This window comes from Rhamphochromis sp. 'chilingali' (assembly GCF_963969265.1).
Source record: "Rhamphochromis sp. 'chilingali' genome assembly, chromosome: 6".
Taxonomy (NCBI): Eukaryota; Metazoa; Chordata; class Actinopteri; order Cichliformes; family Cichlidae; genus Rhamphochromis; species Rhamphochromis sp. 'chilingali'.
The window spans coordinates 8,476,325-8,495,671 of record NC_137933.1 but is presented as its reverse complement, the minus strand read 5'-3'; the positions used below and the strand labels follow the sequence as shown (position 1 = coordinate 8,495,671).

At 41.5% G+C, this 19,347-nt stretch overlaps 1 protein-coding gene across 4 annotated transcripts in view; it reads right to left on the bottom strand.

Annotated features, from left to right (window-relative positions):
* Window positions 1–19,347, bottom strand: part of nav2a (neuron navigator 2a) — a 319,405-nt gene that overhangs the window by 176,156 nt on the left and 123,902 nt on the right. For 2 of the 4 annotated variants that reach the window (XM_080885571.1, XM_080885573.1), the window contains exon 1: window positions 12,875–13,813. The exons of the other annotated variants lie outside the window; for them this stretch is intronic. In XM_080885571.1, coding sequence (XP_080741697.1) covers window positions 12,875–13,093 — 219 coding nt within the window. In that variant the 5' untranslated portion in view covers window positions 13,094–13,813. Of the gene's footprint in view, window positions 1–12,874; window positions 13,814–19,347 lie in introns of those variants that run through there. 4 annotated transcript variants of the gene reach the window in all.

Below are 19,347 nucleotides of genomic sequence, written 5' to 3'. Positions count from 1 at the left end.
GTGGTCCTTGAAAATCAGCAGATATATGCAGCATCTGAGGTGTGAGCTCCAGAACTCTACAATACCACTGCTGTTGTTTTAACTCTCCTGCATTTGGAAAAGCACTTATCCACCATACGATTACTTTTTAAGCCCTGTATAATGTATATTCAACCTTCAATCTTTATACCTTTGAGTCTGATGTTAAATTCCACAGCTTTTTCAGTTCAAAATTGGCCAAAGATTGCTGCTGCTTTCACATCCTTCTATTCAACCAAATGTTTGGGTGCATTATGGTTACAGTGCATGCCATGTACCTGTGATTTCTTAGGATCAGCCACTTGACTTTATCAAATGCAACTAAGTACATCAGTTTTTAAAAGGAAAAAACAGATGTGCTTTGAGTTTACTTATATGAATTTTCAGAGAAGAATAATTTAAGAAGGGGTAGGTACGGCATGCCGTGGGTACGGTGTGCTATTGAGAGCTTGAGTTTGTCATGCATGGGTATAGCCTTGACGGTGTAGAACATCACAACTATTTGCGTAACTGAAAACAAAAACATGGTTTTACTCCTCTGCATATGCTGGCATGACTCAGGATCAGTATTAAGCACATCATTCTCGCATTTTGATTTATGCTGCATGGGTCACACATCGACAAAAGAATCTTGACAATCAAATAATCAATAGACCTGTTCTATAACAGAGAGAACTATGGACATCGACTATACTTCATAATAAAAAGAAAGGTCATTTTAATTTCTCTAAGTGTGTGCACATGTTGGGCTGTGCGTGCCTTTGTCAGCCCCACTCTATTTCACAAAGGCACATGGAAAACACACAATCCCCCTCCTCATTTGAGTTGTGTGTAGGTTAGCAGTGTGTAATTAAGCTAGCCCTCTTATCAGCTCATCTCAAGGCTTTGGCAATAACCTCCTCTGCTTCCATCTCCCCTTCCTCTCTGGGCTCACAGGAGATCCAGATAAGGAACAAGGCTGAAAAAGAGAGAGATGTGGAGAAAGACAGAGAAAAGAAAAAGAGTGTGTTCTGTCCGCTTCCGTCGTTACGTGTAAACTCAACAGGATGCCTATTATCCTAACAGACTTTTATTAAATCTGCTGCTTCCTACTTTTATCATATACATCAGTCATTACACAGACCCCCCCCCCCCCCCAATTTGTTTGCACCACAGGACCCACCTGCACCTGACCGGACCTGTGTTTTATCTCACTGTCCCAGATGCTGTTGAATTTTTACCATCTCTGTGCCATCATACTTATATGACACCAAACAGTAGGCAACAAAGCCGCAAGCAAACCTGATTTTTTCCCCCCCTTAAATGCTATAAAGGGGAACACATACACACACACACACACACACACACACACACACACGCACGCACGCACACAAATGTGCTACACAACTCAGTTTAAAGCCTTAGATAAGCCTGTTTTAACTTTCCATGCAGACATCAAAGTGAAGCTAGTATCAGGTGAGGGGAAATCAAGATGCATGCCTTCAGCATTTTCTTCTGATATTAAAACGACCGCCACTAATCCACTACAGCTAACACTGTAGCTGCGGTAAGGTTTTGGACTGATGAGACAAGCACTTTTACTGACACATAAACACAAAGTGAAGAAAAAAATGTTCTGATGTTACAGCTTCAGGGAAGGACATGAATAGAAAGAGCTGTCAACAACAGAGAGAAGCCTACATACTTTTCTATATGCACAGTCAAGAACTGAAATGCATGGTTTTCTGATTTCATATGGGTGGTTGACCTTTGTCATGATCTGGAAGTGTTCACCCTACCAGTTTCATGGTGAAATTGTTCTGCTCCCAGCGGCAAAACATCACACTCATGTTACGTCGTGCAGTTTCCTTCCTCAGAGACACCTGCCTCACACTGAGGAAGACTGTTGCTTGCCCAGCCAAACCAAAATATAAGCCATTTGTAGCAGGTCTAGAACAACCTGCACTGAGCAGAGCTGTAGCAAAATACAGAAAAATCCACAAATTAAAAAAGAATCCAATTGCAAGTTTGAATCCCGACTGGGTGCACCGTTGGAGATCCAGGGAGAACAGAAGAGCTACTGCTTGCTGGAGCCCCAGCAGGTCTCTGTATGCCTGGGAGGGGGGGAAGGAGCTCAGTCCCTCAAGTTTCTCTCCACCCACTCTGGGACATAGGAGGAGGGAAAAATAAAGGCAGGAGGTGAAAGGCAAGAGGCGCTCCGCGGCTTCTGCTGCCGCTCTGAGAGGCAGCCAAACCAAACGCGGTGGAGAAGAAGCAGGAGAGGATTCCCCCTCATGCTTGGCCCACAGCAACACATTGTGCTATTCCTCTTCAATGGACTATTGGTCATATGGGGAGGGGACAGCAAGAGAAAGGGACAGGCCTCTTAACCTTTCTACCACCCCTCCCCCGACAGTCTACCCCATACATGACAAAAAAGTGAGCACAAAAGACAAAAAAGGGATGATCGGTGCTCCCTTGATAGCAGTGGAGAGAATAAATAGTGAGAAGTGCAGAGCCAAAGTCCAAACCACGTAAAGCTCAATGCTAACCGTAAGTTTTCTATTTATTATTTCTTTAACCGGCTCCTCTGCTGCCTGTTAAATTTTTTTTTTTTTTAAAGCCAAGTTTTATTTTTCCCAACCATAGAAGGAACAGTCCGCTCTCTGATCAGCCGTCACCCGCAACACACTGCAGCAGCTGCATGTGTTTATTTATGTGCATGCGTACAGTGGGTTCATAACCTAAGCATTTATGTATGTGTGAGTGTGTATGTAAGAGTCCACAGTACAGGATGCCCTGCGTTTGAGCGCGTTCCAACCCCCTGTGCACACACGCCGCAACCACCGACCACAAATTACAAGCTGAATTTGAATTTTGGGAAAGGCCCAAGATTTACAGAAAGTTCCCACAGTAGGGGGATGCCTGATCGCTTCCAGCAGGCGGAACAAAATGCTTTAAGCTTTATGAAACAACAATAACACTGAAACCATGAAGACAGTAGAAAGTAATGAAAGAAAGGGTTTGCTTTTCAACGGCATTTTATACTGCCAAAAAAGAACAGAGATGCAGCTTACAGCCGTCCAAGGCAGGTTTTCTACTCGGTGACTGAGAGGAAATGTGCATTTTATGTTTTCATATTCAGAGCTCAAAAGCGCCGTAAACTTGAAGTCAACACAATCAACTGTCAGTGGCTTTCAGTTAAAATAATTACTCTGTACATGATTGAGATTCAAGTTTTGACTTGACCCTGTAATTGTGTTTGTTCCTTGCTAGTGATAGTGACACCCATCACAAGTGTTTTGCATAAAGAAAAAAGAAAAACAACAACTGAAAAATCATGACAATAAAACCGAGGGTAGCTAAAGACTGAGTTAAATATCAATATGTTATTCAAATCACAAAGTTAATGATCTTATTTTAGTGCGTTAGTATGCAATGAAGGCAGCACAGTGGCACGGTGGTTAGCACTGTTGCCGCACAGCAAGAAGGTCCTGAGTTCAATTCCAACATCAGGCCAGGGTCTTTCTGTGTGGAGTTTGCATGTTCTCCCCGTGTTTGCGTGGGTTCCCTCCGGGTACTCCGGCTTCCTCCCACCGTCCAAAGACATGCAGCTTGTGGGGATAGGTTTAGGAGTGAATGTGAGTGCGAATGGTTGTCTGTCCCTGTGTGTTGGCCCTGCGACAGACTGGCGACCTGTCCAGGGTGTACCCCACCTCTCGCCCTATGACAGCTGGGATAGGCTCCAGCACCCCCCGCGACCCTGAAAAGGACAAGCGGAAGCAAATGGATGGATGGAGCATGCTAATTTACCATTTGAAGGCAGAAATATGTATACTAACAGCCATTAAAACTGTGACTTCACAAACCAAAAGTCAGCCTGCAGCACAATGATGCCATTACTATAGAAGTAAAAGGCTCGAGATACATGTATTTCTATAAGGATAGCTATCTATAGCCCCTCGTCCAGCTTAATGGGTTAGCTAACAAAGGCAAAATGGCTAACGCTAAAGCTATCTTGAATCCAGAGTCAACCTAGGGTCAAAGCACTTAGGAGGAAAATTATAGAGGTGAATGAAAAATTTAACAGAGTCTATGTCCTGTCTTCTGAAGCTACCGAAAATTACGTTAATAACTTGTAGCAGATTTTCTTTGGTAAGTTCAAATATGTCAGGTAAAGGTGGGTGTACAACGGCTCATTTTCATTTGATTATTTATCAATGAAAATAATAGTAGCAGAGCACTTTGTTTTCAGTATTTCAGTGACAGAAGAACCTGTAATAGACTGCAGTTTGGGGGAAATTATCAACTTTAATACTTTCTTTTATTATGAAAATAACATTTTGTATCAGAAAAAGCTGTCAATTTTAGAAAGAAAACTGAAAATCGAAAAAAAAAAATTGGAATTGTTGCTTCTCTAACAAATTGTTAGAAAGTTGCTGATTGTTTTTATGTTGTTCATGAAAGAAAAGGAACTGAATTTAGGGGATATGGACACACACTGACAGTACTTTAGCAAGTAGCTGCACCAACATGTTAAAAATGTTCATGTTGTATTTGTAGCTTTTTAGCTGATTATCAGATGGTTCCTATTCTTTAAACAGGCAAAAACACTGCAGGCATCCTGCCTTTTCTATGCTATAGTTCAAGTGATAACCACCACAAAAGAAAAGCCAATCAACACAGCCTCCCACACCACTGAAACATCAGTCTCCTACTACACGTAACTGGCATTGATTTAATGATATTCTGGCTCTACAAGCGGAGAATGTGTCAGCATTTAGTGCTTCTGTTTAACTGTTTTAGTCCAAGTCTTCAACAAGCTCATTAAGTGAAGTCACAGTGAATGGGCTGAGTATGGTCCTTTCACAGTCCCAGATAAACCTTAGTGTGTCGGGGACAATGGGGATAACCCCATCATGGAAGGGTCTTTGTTTTGGGGGACCCAAACCTCTGTGTTCTCAAAGCCTGGGGAGGAAGACTGCAATAATAATGGGGGTGAAGGGGTGGGATGGACCTGCTGCCTGGCTGTGCTGTTCTGGATGGAGGTGATTTGGGGGTGGGAGGGATTGAGGGACATACGGACTTACTGGAGAGGCACCTGTGGAAATAACGGCAGATTATATCCTTTCTCTCTCTATAGCTTTGACATTGTCTTGTGTCTAAACAAACTAAATACCTAAAGGTTATTGCAGGTACAAAAATTAGGTAATCACGCATCATTCATTTTTTCTACTTCTTTTTCTGCAAATAAGTGAGTAAGATAGGACACTACAACCTAAGAGTGGTGGACAACTTGACACCTGGGAATGTTAAGGAGATTAAATCTCAGAAGTGAAGTCAGTGAGACACTTGCCTATGCTACAAAAACAAAGCCCTTAATATAATCAGAAGCAAAGGTATCTTGAGGAAGTAAAATGTCTTTTTCAAAAAAACATTTTTTTAACCTAAATTCAGCTTTTAAAGCACTGTCATGTGGACAGATTAACTCTTTGATGGCAGAAAATGGCATGAATGTGTGCTGGGGTGGCTGTAGCTCAGGAAGTGGAGCAGGTCATCTATTAATCAGAAGGTTCGAACCTTGGCTGCTCCGGCTTGCATGTCAAACTATCCTTGGGAAAGACACTGAACATGTTGCTCTATGATGATTCACATTCTGATGATTTCATCACAGCGTGAATGATAAATAGAAAACACTAGAAAAAAGTGTTTATAGGAATGGATGAATGAGACATGTTGTGTGAAGTGGTCTGAGTGCTTGAGTAGAAAATCTATATAAGAACCAGTCCATTTACCATGTCTCCCCACAGTAAGACACCATACAGGCAGACAGATGTAATACCTGCTAAGCTTTAAATGAGTATTAACTACAGTATCTTACACATTTACTACTTTCAATTGTTGAATTTAAGGGTATGACGCAAGCATAAGAAAATTACATTTATAACATATTAACTGGGCACAGTGCTGCACTCAACATAATGTTAAACTCACCTTCAGTTTGTTCTGTTCGTATAAAGCAAAGAAAATGTTATTACAGTTGTCTGGTGTCCCATTACAAACCTGATTAGAACAGTTTGGATCCAAGGATGCCATCTGGGCCCATCTACCACAGCTACCAGCTGAGGCCACCTTAGTGATGTCTTATTGATGAAACAGCATCTAAACACACCAGACAGCCCAGTCCAGTCACAGACTGGAAAAGGTTATCTAATCCAGCAAAAAAAGCACAAACTGTTCACAAGTCATTTGATATTCTTAAATAATATGTAATCCCTGAAGGGAGGTTAACTGTTTAAGTAAAATAGATTGGTTTATTCATGCATGCTTCGGAGCAGGTGAAGCTGGTGTCTTCAAAGTTACGGTACTTAATGTGTTAAGGATCTGGGAGAGGCTTCTTGAATGACAGATTTACAGCCCAGCTCCTGGATTCAGCATTTATCAGCAAGCCTAAACCAGTCCAACTGAGTAAGCCCAGACATGCAGTACAACACACACAAACACAGTACAACGCATACATACTTTCATTGTGATTCTAGCCAGGTTGTAATCAGAGCAATAAAACGGCATGAGAAACTCCCTGAAGCTGGATGGAGAAATCCATGCTATCGTCTTTTCTCAAGCAGGCAGTGTCTACAGAAAGCCAGGCAATATTTCATAGTTGTTTTATGTCTATTTACACTCAACAATCACATCAAACCCAGAGCACAGCTGAGAACCATACAGACAGATGGTGATACGCTTAACATTTAGGAAATACAGTATATACAATACATATCTAAATATTTGGCCAAAAATGTAACTATCTCTTCCAAATAAGTGCGTTAGATAGAACATTAAACTTCCCGTTTGCTACTTGCTTGATCATTTAACAGCACCAAACGTTACTATAACACCAGATCTCAGAAGTGAAGATTGTGAAAGAAGAGTCAGAGCTGAAGGGGAAAACATAAGGCTCTAAATGCAAAAAGAAGCAACCTATTAGCAACCTTCTTCGTTCATTCATTCTAAGCTTTTCTTAACCGACAGTGTAGAGCGGGAGGAGCATGGATTAAAAAGAGCTTGTGGAGATTTAATGTACACTACCATTTTTTACATTTCATTTGAAACAATCACCTCACAATCATGCTTACACACCTAATCAATTACCAAAAACACTTTGACCCTCTGGGGATTAGAGAAAATTCAAAATAAATTCAAACTTCTGTGCCTAATTCTTGTTTTTTGTTTTTTTTTTAAACATCATTGAAGATGCCTGGCCTGGAAAAAAAAACCCAGCACAAAATACCATGATCTTCATGCCCATGATGAGTATATGTAACTTTTGGCCACATATATATGTATATGTAATCTACTCAACAGGATTTCTGTGCCGTCTCTTCATATTATATCAAAGTTCCAATTTTTCCTAGCTTTGAACATGTAATTTTTCTTTGTACGGTTCATCTGTTTAAATCTAACACGTCGCATCAAACTTTCATGACCATCATATGTCATTGGCTCCCTGCTGGCTCTATGGATGTCATAAAGTTATCCAACAGAGTGTCGGTCCAGCAAGACCCTTGGTGCGATCCTCTGGGGAGGGTGAGCTCAGCCCTGCTGACCTCTACCTTCGTTTTCTACGTCGCCTGCTGCTTCCAGACTGACATGAAGCTGATTGTGTTAGTCTGAGCACTCTGCCGTGCAGATTCCTCACGCGGCGCCACCCACCATAACCCGCTTGTCTGCACAAATGGGGTCCTTGTGACAACTAACACAAGGAAAGCAGAGAAGGAGAGAAACCAAAGTGAGGAGGGCACCTTGGAGGGAGATCAATGGAAGGATGTTGACTCAGGAGAAGCAGATGCCCAGTCTTAATTAATATGGTTATGTCCTCAGCCATGACCTCACACAGGAAGGACAGGGGTCGACCACACAGGAAGTGGAATCTGATCGAGATGCATTAGGCAGAGATGAAGTCATTACAACTGTAGCCAACTGTCACATGATCACATATATGCTTGAGAAAAAATACTGCAAAGAAAACACAAAACCATCATGGTCATTTATCGATAACAAAAACTGCTCGATGATTTTACAGCTTCTTGCTGTCTTGACTGTCATTTTCCCACACTCTACGTCAAATGCAACTTTTTGATTATTTAGTTCCTGATTTTTACCTGAACAGTTCTACTTCTTACTCTCATACAGTACATAAGCATGAGCACATTTATTCTAACAAGTAAACCAGGCCTGAAAAGCTCCCACATGCAACATTTTTAGATAAAACAATATTTAATATTCATGAAATTATAAATGAAATCAGCACTTAACCTAAACACATACACTGCTCGGTTCTTTATCTCTGCACCATTTCACACTGACAAGGTGCTCAGGGACCTATTGGAGGACAAGCTGCCTCCTCATTTCAGATAAAAGCCACACATCCCAGTCTCAGTATATCTGACCGTTTTCAGTCTGTGCCTAAAGCATCTGCTGGTATCACAGCTACTGGGTTGTTTCAGCCCAACCTGATAAATCTGCAGGATGACCGCCTCTGTGTTGTCTGACACAGGACACACACAGGTGGCGATGCAGCGCTTGCACTGGCTTCCTCCTCCCTCACAGTGATAATGAAATGTGTGATTGGCTACTGGTTGAAAACCTCTTATCTCAAACGTGTCAGCTGCCAGGAATTAAAGAAATCCACCTCGGTTTCCAGACTGACAACAGTGACATCTGAAACCACAAAATGATAAAGTGTATAACCTGAATTCATGAGGATCACTCACAACACCTAACAAGACATGGCCCTTTCTCCTGGACTCATTGTCTGAATCCTGCAGTGTGTTGAATTCTCTGTTATTCCTTTTGAACAATGAAATCTACAACAAAGAGTCACTCAAACATCCATAAAATTTAACTTCCACTTGCAGTGCCTTCTGTAGAGACATATGTGTATGTGTGGCCTTTTGTCATGGTAATAAAAAAGAAGCAATATAGTCACGCAGCACCCCCACCCAATCTGACCTGCTCCAGGCAGGCAGGAAGACATTAGCAATCCAATGCAGGATGACAGTTTTCTGCCTTTCACTCTCACCTGCTGGGCTGTGTGTTAAAAAGGCTTAGGTTGGATGTAAGCACCATAAAAAAGTCATTACTGCCTTTCACAGGATGCTGATGAGAGACCCAGCGTATGAGAGGGGTCAAGTGAAATGGGCTTTAAAGGTTGATGCTGACATTTACAGGCCAATAATGCTTTTATTAAATATTTTCTGCATTTGTTCGATTGCTTTCACTTGTCCTGTTTCATGCTTAAAGCTCTGTGTAGTATTTTTGCTTCTTTAGAATCAAAGAGCTTGAAAATCTTCCAAACTAACATTTACACAGCATAACTGAACAGCATAACTCTTTATATCTGGAAAACAAACAACTGTTAGTCAAATGATATACATATGTGTATGTGTGTGTGTGTGTGTGTGTGTGTGTGTGTGTGTGTGTGTGTGTGTGTGTGTGTGTGTGTGTGCTTGCATATATAATCTCTACACTTTCATCACCATCAGTCAGTACCTCCCGTTTAAAGGTCATTTAATTAGCTTTGTATACGTAATTAAATTGCTTCACACATGTTACTTGATACATATGTTTGTCAGTCATGCAATGGACTCAGACTCAATTTTAATTTTGAAACTGGAGAAAATGATAATCTCTGGGATTTATAGATTTTTATGAATGGAAGGAATTACATTAACAGAGCCTTGTGTTAGTAATGTATCTGTTACCATGATGATTTAATATCTAAACGAAGCTCTTTATTACCAGCCCCATAAAATGAGGGCCTGTCTTAATTGTAGTTCGTTGTTTGTTTCCACACTGTGTTTTGAAGTGATTGGGATTCAGCTCACAGGCTGAAATGAGCTTTTGTAATGAGTCTAATAAAGCCAGTCTTTACAGACAGTCTGCCTTATGCCTGCATCTGGAGAGATGCTTATTAAGATAGTAGCTCCTTATCACACTGGCACACAGACAAATCTCTCTGTGTGAGTGAGCGTGTGACTATGTGTGTTTGTGAGTATGTGTTTTTAATGCCTTATAAAAGGACTACGTATGCTGCACATTGTACCAAAATGTATTTTTCAGGATCTCCTGCCGCCAGTGTGACTTTCAAAAATTCTTGGTTTGAACCTTTACCCTTTGAAAGCTGTAGCTGAGAATTAATGAGCTGGCAATAATGAACAATTAGATTACAAAGAGGGAAAAGAGGGAATGGGGGTGGGGGGCAAAGAAGGTAGAGAGCGAAGGTGCTCAGGGTCAAAACTGAGGCATTTATAATGAAAAGAGAAGCAATGACAGATGCCTTCAATGACAGGAATAACCTACATTCACACCCACACGATTCATGGCGTCTGCGGCTGGAAGAAGGCGCAGGAGAAAACTCAAACACCAGAGGGCAGTAGAGTATCTGTTCAAGGCAAGGCGCTCAGGAATAACAGTATGGGAAAAAGTTAAAGGTCACAACAGCTGAACAGCAGTCATTTCTTATGATGTCACACATTAGAGGGAAAGACAGTACACACACACACACACACACACACACACACACACACACACACACACACACACACACACACACACACACAGAAAACAGCTTCAAATACCATTCACACATTTCCAGACTATCACCTTCACATCAGATTCAGCAGATTGTGCCAGACTCCACTCACACACAGCACACACACAGACTAAGCACTATCCTTAGTACTATCCAGGACTATCCTCTTCTCTGCCTGTAAATACAGCCTGCCTGTCTCCCTCTGCCTCCTGCTGCACTATGGATTAACTCTTTGTTGCAGGTGTACACAACATGTTTGTGTGTTTAGTGCCAACTGGGCCATCCAAGCTGGATGCATGGGAGGAGCACAGCCACGGACACACTCTGGTATCACTTTACTAATCCGTCAGATAACTACTGGCATACTCTGCTAGTACCCATTATGTTCAGGGCATGCTGTGTTTGGTGTTTGCCATTCAAACACATCTGGTTCTGCTTATGCTTTTTCCTATATTTCCAACCATTTATAAAAAGGATGGGGGAGGGGGGGGGGGGTGTCAGCAATGATGTGATCTGTTATGGGAGGGGCTTTTTTCCTTGAAATTAGATTTGAATTTCAGGAGATCTTCATGCTCAAATAAAAAGAAGCAGCAGCAGTCATAGAGATGACAGAGACAGTACAAGCAAAAGGGCAAGTATTCATGGTTGAGAAATGACTCAAACTTCAACCCACCCTTATGACTAGTCTATTGACATCTTCTGTGGGCACTGAAATCTGTTCCTGACTCTCTAAAGATGATTTTTCACCCATTTGTATTGATGAAATCTGGTGAAAAAAATGGACCCTCCAGAGAAAAAGCTCTTACCCCACCTCACAAGCATTAATTGCTATGAAAGCTGCTGCAAAGCTCTGGACATAGCATCTTTTAATTTATACATAACCAGAGGAAGAAAAATGAATGTCACCAAATGACAGTGGAGTGAATGTTAGGATGACTGGAATCCTTTGTGACTATTAGGCAAAAGACAAGTTCTCACTGTTGTGTCTGGTGAGGCAGCCATCACGTCTCCAGACAGCCTCGTCTCATCTCACCCTGCCATCAGAGGAGATTGAGTTCATGCTAAGGACCATTGGAGTCTGTGCAGGTACTCCACTGAGGCTTTGACCTGCATGTGGAAGACTCATCAAAAACCTCATCAGGAATTCTGCCTCGGAGCCCTCCGATCTGTTCAGTCATTTCCCTGGGTGAAGCCCAGCAGACACAAGGCTGAAATAAGGGCAATAAAGCTAATATATGAACAAACACTACTTTGCTGGACTAATAAGGGTATTCTACCAAACATGGCTTTAGATAGAAATCCCCCATCTCTCTGTCACCTACATACACATGGATTTGAAAGATTTTAGGATATGAGTGCAATAACATTGCTCCTGGTCATGGAGGTCAAGGGTTAACCCAGCTGAGAGTGAAGATGGCTGCATCATCAGCACCACGGGGATAAAGAGAGGAAGAGAAAGGAGGGCAGACAGGAGAGAGCAAAAAAGTCACAGAAAATAGGTCAGTCAGAAAACATGATTAGCCACTACACAAATGACACCAGCAGCAAACTCGTGCCATGTGCGAGAGAAGTGGTGTCCTGTATCAGTTCCTCATGCTGGATTCAGATTTCCCAAATAACTGCTAAAGCTTACTGAGCCCACACTGTACAGACAGACTGGCAAGCATGGACTTGCTGCCTCACCAATACACACAAACCCACACAGACACCTTCTTCCCCTCACTGCCTTACATGGTGCTGGAGCGATCCCTCTTGCCGTTGCAGCCCTTTGCGTTGCGTGGGGTTGCTAAGCGCAGCCAATATTTCACAAACACAGCAAAACAGCCACCCTGATATCCTGCTACACTGCCATCCTGGACAGCAGAGACACAGCCTGCTCCATGTCCTTCCAGGAACTCACTGAATCTGGCTCTGTGTTTCTGTTATGCTACACTGAGCCAAATAAAGTGATGATACCGAGTTTGTCGATTTACAGCTGACAAGTGAAGAACAGAATATCTTTCTATTATATTTCTTTTATAAATACTTTATTGTCCTCCATGGGTAAAAAAGGCCCTCAAACTGCTTATAAACTATAATTACTTGGGATTTTTTTTTTCTTTTAGAGTTTTAAATCAGTGAGTACTAATAAGAATTAATAATAAAAAAATATTCTACACAAATAATCAACCATGCATTCTTCTTGCAGCTCATCTCCATGTCATTGCTATAAAATTCATTATAAAGCAGTATTAGCAGAATAACACTTAGGATCTGGGTTTGGAGATGACTGTTTTACATCCTGACCTGAGTGTTTCTGCCAACCTCTGACTCTGCTGCGTTGTTTCTTGGGGGTCTTGAGCCCACCTGCTGGCCCAATGAGGGAATGTGCGTCTTGAGAGGTGCCGGAGGTAGAGCTAGAGGTGACGTCCTGCTGGGGGTCTGGGGGATAGGTAGGGCACTGTGCACAGGTTTGGGTTTGGGGAGTCCCGACTTCATATTTGAGGCCACTAGAATGGCTGGCATCTTTTCCCCAGCGACCAGATGACTGCAAGCTCCCCTCCCTGTCACACTGAGATGGAAATCCTGTCACCGGTAAGCAGGAATTCTCTGCAATCAAGCTACTTTTCTGTTTGTGAATGAGTTACCAGACTGGAGGGGAAAAAAAGAAAGGAAAAAAACACAGCACATATATTGAGGTTGCACCTGATCCAACGCCTGATTGAAGTGTGCAGTTTGTTCATGTCCCAGTCTTAGCTTCTTCTACTGATTCTTAGCAGGAGGTGGGGGTTGACCTGAGCTCCCCAACATGCAGTGGAATGGTTTAAAACCCACAGAATCCCACCTGCATCCTGTTACTAAGTTGGATCAGCTTGTCATTTCATGCAAGAATAATTTGGCCTCAGAGTTTTTTGGTTTAAAAAAAAATAAAAGTATCCTGATGAAAATTCACTCTGCAAAGTCCAAGAAAGAAGATCAAAAATCCCACTTCACACCAAAAGGAATCCCCAGTTGCCTCGTGGTAGAGTGAGTGTTCCCTTCCATTTATTTCCAGCAATGAATGAGAGTCAGCAAATGGCCAAGGATCCAATTGGAAGCAGAGCAGCTCCACTCCCACAGAGTCTTGGTAATTAATTACACCGTCGCTTCAGGAAGACAGGAAGAAACTCCTTTTTTGAGGAAGAGCAGAGAGAGTAGTAGAAACGAGGAGATGGAGAGGAAGGGGGGGGAAGCAAAAGTCAGCAGCGACACAGCGACCACTCACTTCAGCGACTGCTCAGCCTGTGACTACACAGCCTGAAACACACTGCGCTTTCCTCTACTGCCTCTCTCTCTCTCCCTCACTGGTAAGTCCGTGGTTAGCAGCAGGTGTGGCTTAGATCAGGACTGACATATGTGAAAAGCTCAACATATCTACACAGTGGGTTCCTCTCACACAGCGAGTCTGCCTCTCACATAAAGACTCCACCACGATGCTATATGTTAACCACTGATACAAAATAATATTCATTAAAAATAATAATTTGCTAGTTCCACTTGCATTTTAATATGCGGGATAAGGATGCCCATGGTCTTAAAATGTGGCAAATCATCCCAGCCCACTCAACACGGGTTGCATAAAATCATGTGATTTTAATAGAAAACAACAATACTATTAACCTGCTTTGATGCTATTTCATGAAAAGTAGAATTTCCAGCAACAAATATTACATGGAGTTTTTTGCACACGTTTGTGTTCCACATGAATGTAAGCCTGCTTGTTCTGGTCATTTCAGGAGTTGTCATCCAAATTAATGGCTTTGGTGATGCAGATTCTATCTCCAGTGCCATCATCAGGTTGAATTTGTGATACTGAGTGAAATATCTTGACAACAAATCAATACACAGTCATTAATTTTGGTATAGACATTTCTATATAATGTTGTACTGATTAACAGACTCTCTTTTCTGTAAGCTTCCACTTTATAAATATGAGGATGGCCAATTAGTGGACTAGTGTCAGATCAGCCTAACTCCCAGCAGGCTTAGTCAAGCTGCTGAGATCCTGCTACAGTAGGGAGGGGAAAAAAGAGATTTACTCCAGAGAAGGATTTACGCCCCTCCCCAGTCACCCATAACTAGTTAATTTAAGAATGTACAGAGTAATCTGTATTTGAATCAAAAGTTGTATATAACTGTATTCTCAACTATGTTTTGATGGAAAAATATTTTCTCTCCAACAAAAAACTAGCAGTGGCAAGATTTCCCTGACTACTGATGGCACCATCAGGAACCAGCCATCCTTTATGAACTGTTAATGTCTCCACATGATCCCATGGAAATCTTTTCAGTGGTTGTTCAACTATTTCCGACTAAAACAACAACAAAAAAAAAGCCAAAAATCTTGCCCCAGGTCTGCTCTACATCTTCCCAGGTCTTTTAGTTTGAAACCACTGTTTACTTTAAAAAATAGTCTAATGCAGTAATTACTTACAATAAACAATCTAAATAAAAAATTGAAAAACAGACTGACCAACATTAGAAACATGTGAAAGTTTATGTCTCTAAACTGAGCGCACCTCTATTCCATTCGGATGTAAAAGGGTCAGACATTAACTATACACTCTCTCATTTCTAATAACTCTCAGAACAGTAACACCCCTGCCACACACACACACACACACACACACACACACACACACACACACACACACACACACACACTGGACTTTTGCAAGAGCATGATTTAATCCAAAGGAAGGGTGTGCTTAGTATGTTAATCTTAATCCTGTTACATTAATTCTAAATTATGCAAATACCAATATCAGCTTATAAATTTGTGTCATGGTGGTGTACGTAGAGAGGGGTGGGGTTGTAGGTGAAATTATTATTTTTTTTTTTTATACCCCGTGAAACCTGAAACCCTGTATACTGTGTTTGTCTTGGATGTTTCTAACTGGCTTCAGTGAGTTTCACCCATTTGTATGTAGCCTTGCAATCTCTACCTGCAGGTCTCCCACCTTGTCAACTACAGCTGTAAGTGGTGGTGAGTGAAAATACAGAGGGCCTCCATGATTAAAAACAACCATATCCGGACATCACAGGACTTCTTTGAAACATAAAGGAAAATACATTTACCCCACCCTGCTTGTCTCACGTCATCCACTCAATTGGAAAATGAGGAAAGAAGAAAAACATACAGCATGTAGAGTTAGAGGGGAAACTTCCATTATTTTCCTACTATCCTCTGTGACACTAAACACGTTCCGGTCCCTCACATATCACACTGCAGCACTTCGCAGAGTAGAAAGAAAAAAGGAGTCATATTTGATTTATGCAACAACCTTTGAAGATACCTGATGACAGTCCAGTGGAGTCTAATAATAGAGCCCGTTTGGCAGTAAATGGGCGGTATTGACAGTAATAACTAGGACACCCACTGCATTGCTCTGCTGTGTGTTTATACAGTATTTCTTCTTAGAATAATAAACAGTTGTGTGGGGTAGATGGTGGGCGTTTGCTGAGAGCACAATGACTTGTTCACACTCAATGCACAGTGTTTTAAAAGAATTTAAAGGGTATACATTTAGTCAGGAAATGTTACCTTACCACATCCCAAAAAGCAGCACAGACATTTGAAATTGTGTCACAGGACAAATGATGCTAACCTCTGTCCTGGTAATCAGCAGGTAGATTGCAGCAAAAGCTGGCACACGCCCAACTTTATTGCTATGAACATGTATTTTTGTATCAAACCACTGTGTGCCAGAACATTCACTCTTATTTTAATGGTTTCACTGACATAGATAAGGAGGCAGCATTTTTTTTATATAACTGAGCTATTGTCTGTCTAAACAAAGCCTATTGTTACAAATAATGACCTCTTTCTCTGCAAATGTTGTGTTATTCCAGTAGTTGTGTTTATGCTCCAGTTGGAAAAAACGAGATTTAAAGTTGGCACTAGTGTTTTAGTTTATAGATGAATCAGTTAGTATCCAATGAATATTCTCTGTCAAGTTGACAAAAGAGTAAACCTACCAAACACGTAATGAAATTCTAACTAGGGATGTCGCCACAACCGAAACAGTACCTTTCTATGCCAAAATTCTGAAAATATGAAGGAACCTGTTTTTCAATACTGAAGGCAGCAGGCATACAGCTGCTCCACTCTTTAGTAGGGATGGGTACCGATATCCGGTGCCATTATGGCATAAACGGTTGTAACCAGACCGAAAAGCAGCGCACATTTCGGTGCTTTATTTCGGTGCTTTTTTTTTCTTTTATAAAATCTCAGGCCAGGAAAATCACCCTCATGTTTTTCTGTGTTTTATCTTCAGCTACTTGACACAAAGGCATCTGCTGTGATGCTTACACCTTTGATAAAGTCTCACAAGTGTCAACTTTCTTTTTATAGATATAAAAATACGGAAATGTACTGATACATGATCTGAATTATAATATTTCTGACTGTCTGAGGCAAAATTTCCCCGATTCAAATCGAATTGAATCGAATCGTGGATTGAATCGATTCGGGACCTTCTGAATTGGAATCGAATCGATTCTAGAAGTCAATGATGATACCCAGCCCTAGTTACATGCGGCTGTCTTCTTGTTTGATAGAGTGATACCATATGTGCCCTATAACTGCAAAAAAGGCTAACATTGTTATTGTTTTACAAAAAACCAGCTAAACATGATAGGTTTTTGGACAAAGTTTGTGTTCTCCATTCTTTAAGCACCGGTTCAAGCACCGTTTAAGCACCGGCACCGTTTCAAAAGTACCAGTTTGGCACCAGTATCGGATAAAACCTAAACGATACCCATCCCTACTCTTTAGCAGCTGAGCATGCAAATAATAAACAAACTTGGTGAGCACCGCAAAAATTGACACCCTCAGGTTGTGTTTATAGCCGCTAGTGAGGTCAGTAAAGCTTCATATTAACAACAATGAAGTATTTAACAGTTGTCATAAATGTTAACCTAGCTGGTGCACACGTTGGCATTAGCAGTTTAGCTGTTAGCAATTACCTGATAGCCACATTAGCCAGCTATTAAGTTAAGGTACCAGCTATCAGCTATGGCTAAAAATAAAATGATGACGTTAATTTGGGAGCTAGGCAGCAAATACTATCAGCCTTGGTCATCTGTAACATTATTGGACAGTGTTAATGTAACAGGTTAACACAATTATTTGTGTCTCCAAAGTGTTATTTGTTTGTAGACTGAAGCTGTGAAAACTCTACCAGCAAATAGATAGAAACCACCAAAATCACAGGAAATAAACACAGTTGTACCTGAAGTCTCCTAATCATGCATTCCCCCCTTTCATTCATCAAAACGGTGTTGCATATTGTCTTGTGTATTGGTATTCAGTTTATAAATGGGCTGCATGATAGACAACACCATCTCATTTTAAACTCAAACTGTACACAACTACAATTTCTGCTATCCCATAGTCATGGTTTTGACAAACGTACCAAATTTTTTGCTAGCAATGGCTACTATGGGTTAACTTTGATCTGCTCCTCATGCTCACTGCAGATCTTATAAGGAATTACAAACATAAATGCATGCTCCCCTCAATATAAGTGCATTCTGTTATTCAACTTTTGCTTATTAGTGCAGCACACACCCACAGTACAAACTGTGCAAAATTAATGTTACTATGTATCACTCCAAATAATCTAATTTATCTGGATTGGAGTCATAGACCACTGCTTTTGAATCGCTGCAGTGAAATGTTGACTAGAAACAGCTGTCTGTTTGCTGAACACACCCCATTCCTCCTGTCACTTCGGTTGGCCTTACTGAGCAGGCTATTCTTGAAAGGGTGCTGCACCCATCATTCTATAGTGAAGTAAAACAAATTTAAGTCACAGACTGGCAGCAATCCACTCCCAGAATCTCCAACCAAACAACTTCATATCTATTTAAATATTTCTGCATTGTAAATGGAAGAAAATTGCACACACGCACTGGCACACACACACACTTTATACCCGTCCTTTGCTGATTTTTTTTCATTAGCAGAGTTAGCAGAGCAGAACAAGTACAGTAGGCTCCCACTGACAGGAGCTGCACTAACTGGAGCAACGGCCTGACATTTCCACCATGACAGCACACGATCTACAACTTGACCTACACACTGGACTATTTCCTTTCTCTCTCTCTCTCTCACACACACACACACACACACACACACACACACACACACACACACACACACACACACACACACACACACACACACAGTTTGAGTAATGAACAGTGTCAGGTCTGTAAGGCCGGATCACAGGGGTAAGAGGAGCTGACTCCATGAAGCCCAACAGGGTCCTGGCATGTCTCGAGTGACACAACACACAGCGTCAGGCCAATGACACACAAATAAACAACACTCAGAATATCAAACCTATTTATACAAATTTGTTTAAGAGAATGAGCTAAGCCAGCTCGGAAGAGGAGAGAGAAGCACTGTTTGCTTTGGAAACATGAAACAAGTCCAGGATACACAGCACAGATAATGCAATAAAGAGTCACCTGACAGGGAAGGGTGTGTGCATCAGTCCGGATCCTGCTGAGTGTGTTTGTGCCCTTGCCCAGCTACAGCTGTGACACGTGTGTGAAAACATGTGTGTGTTCATGCACGCATGTGGTGGTGTGTATGTAAATCTTTGTATGTATGTGTCTTTGGGGCATCCTGTCACTTTCCTGTCACATGACACCTACACAAATCATCACTCTGAGCAGGATTCTGTCTGTTCAGAAGGAGCTTCAAACATACACACACACACACACACACA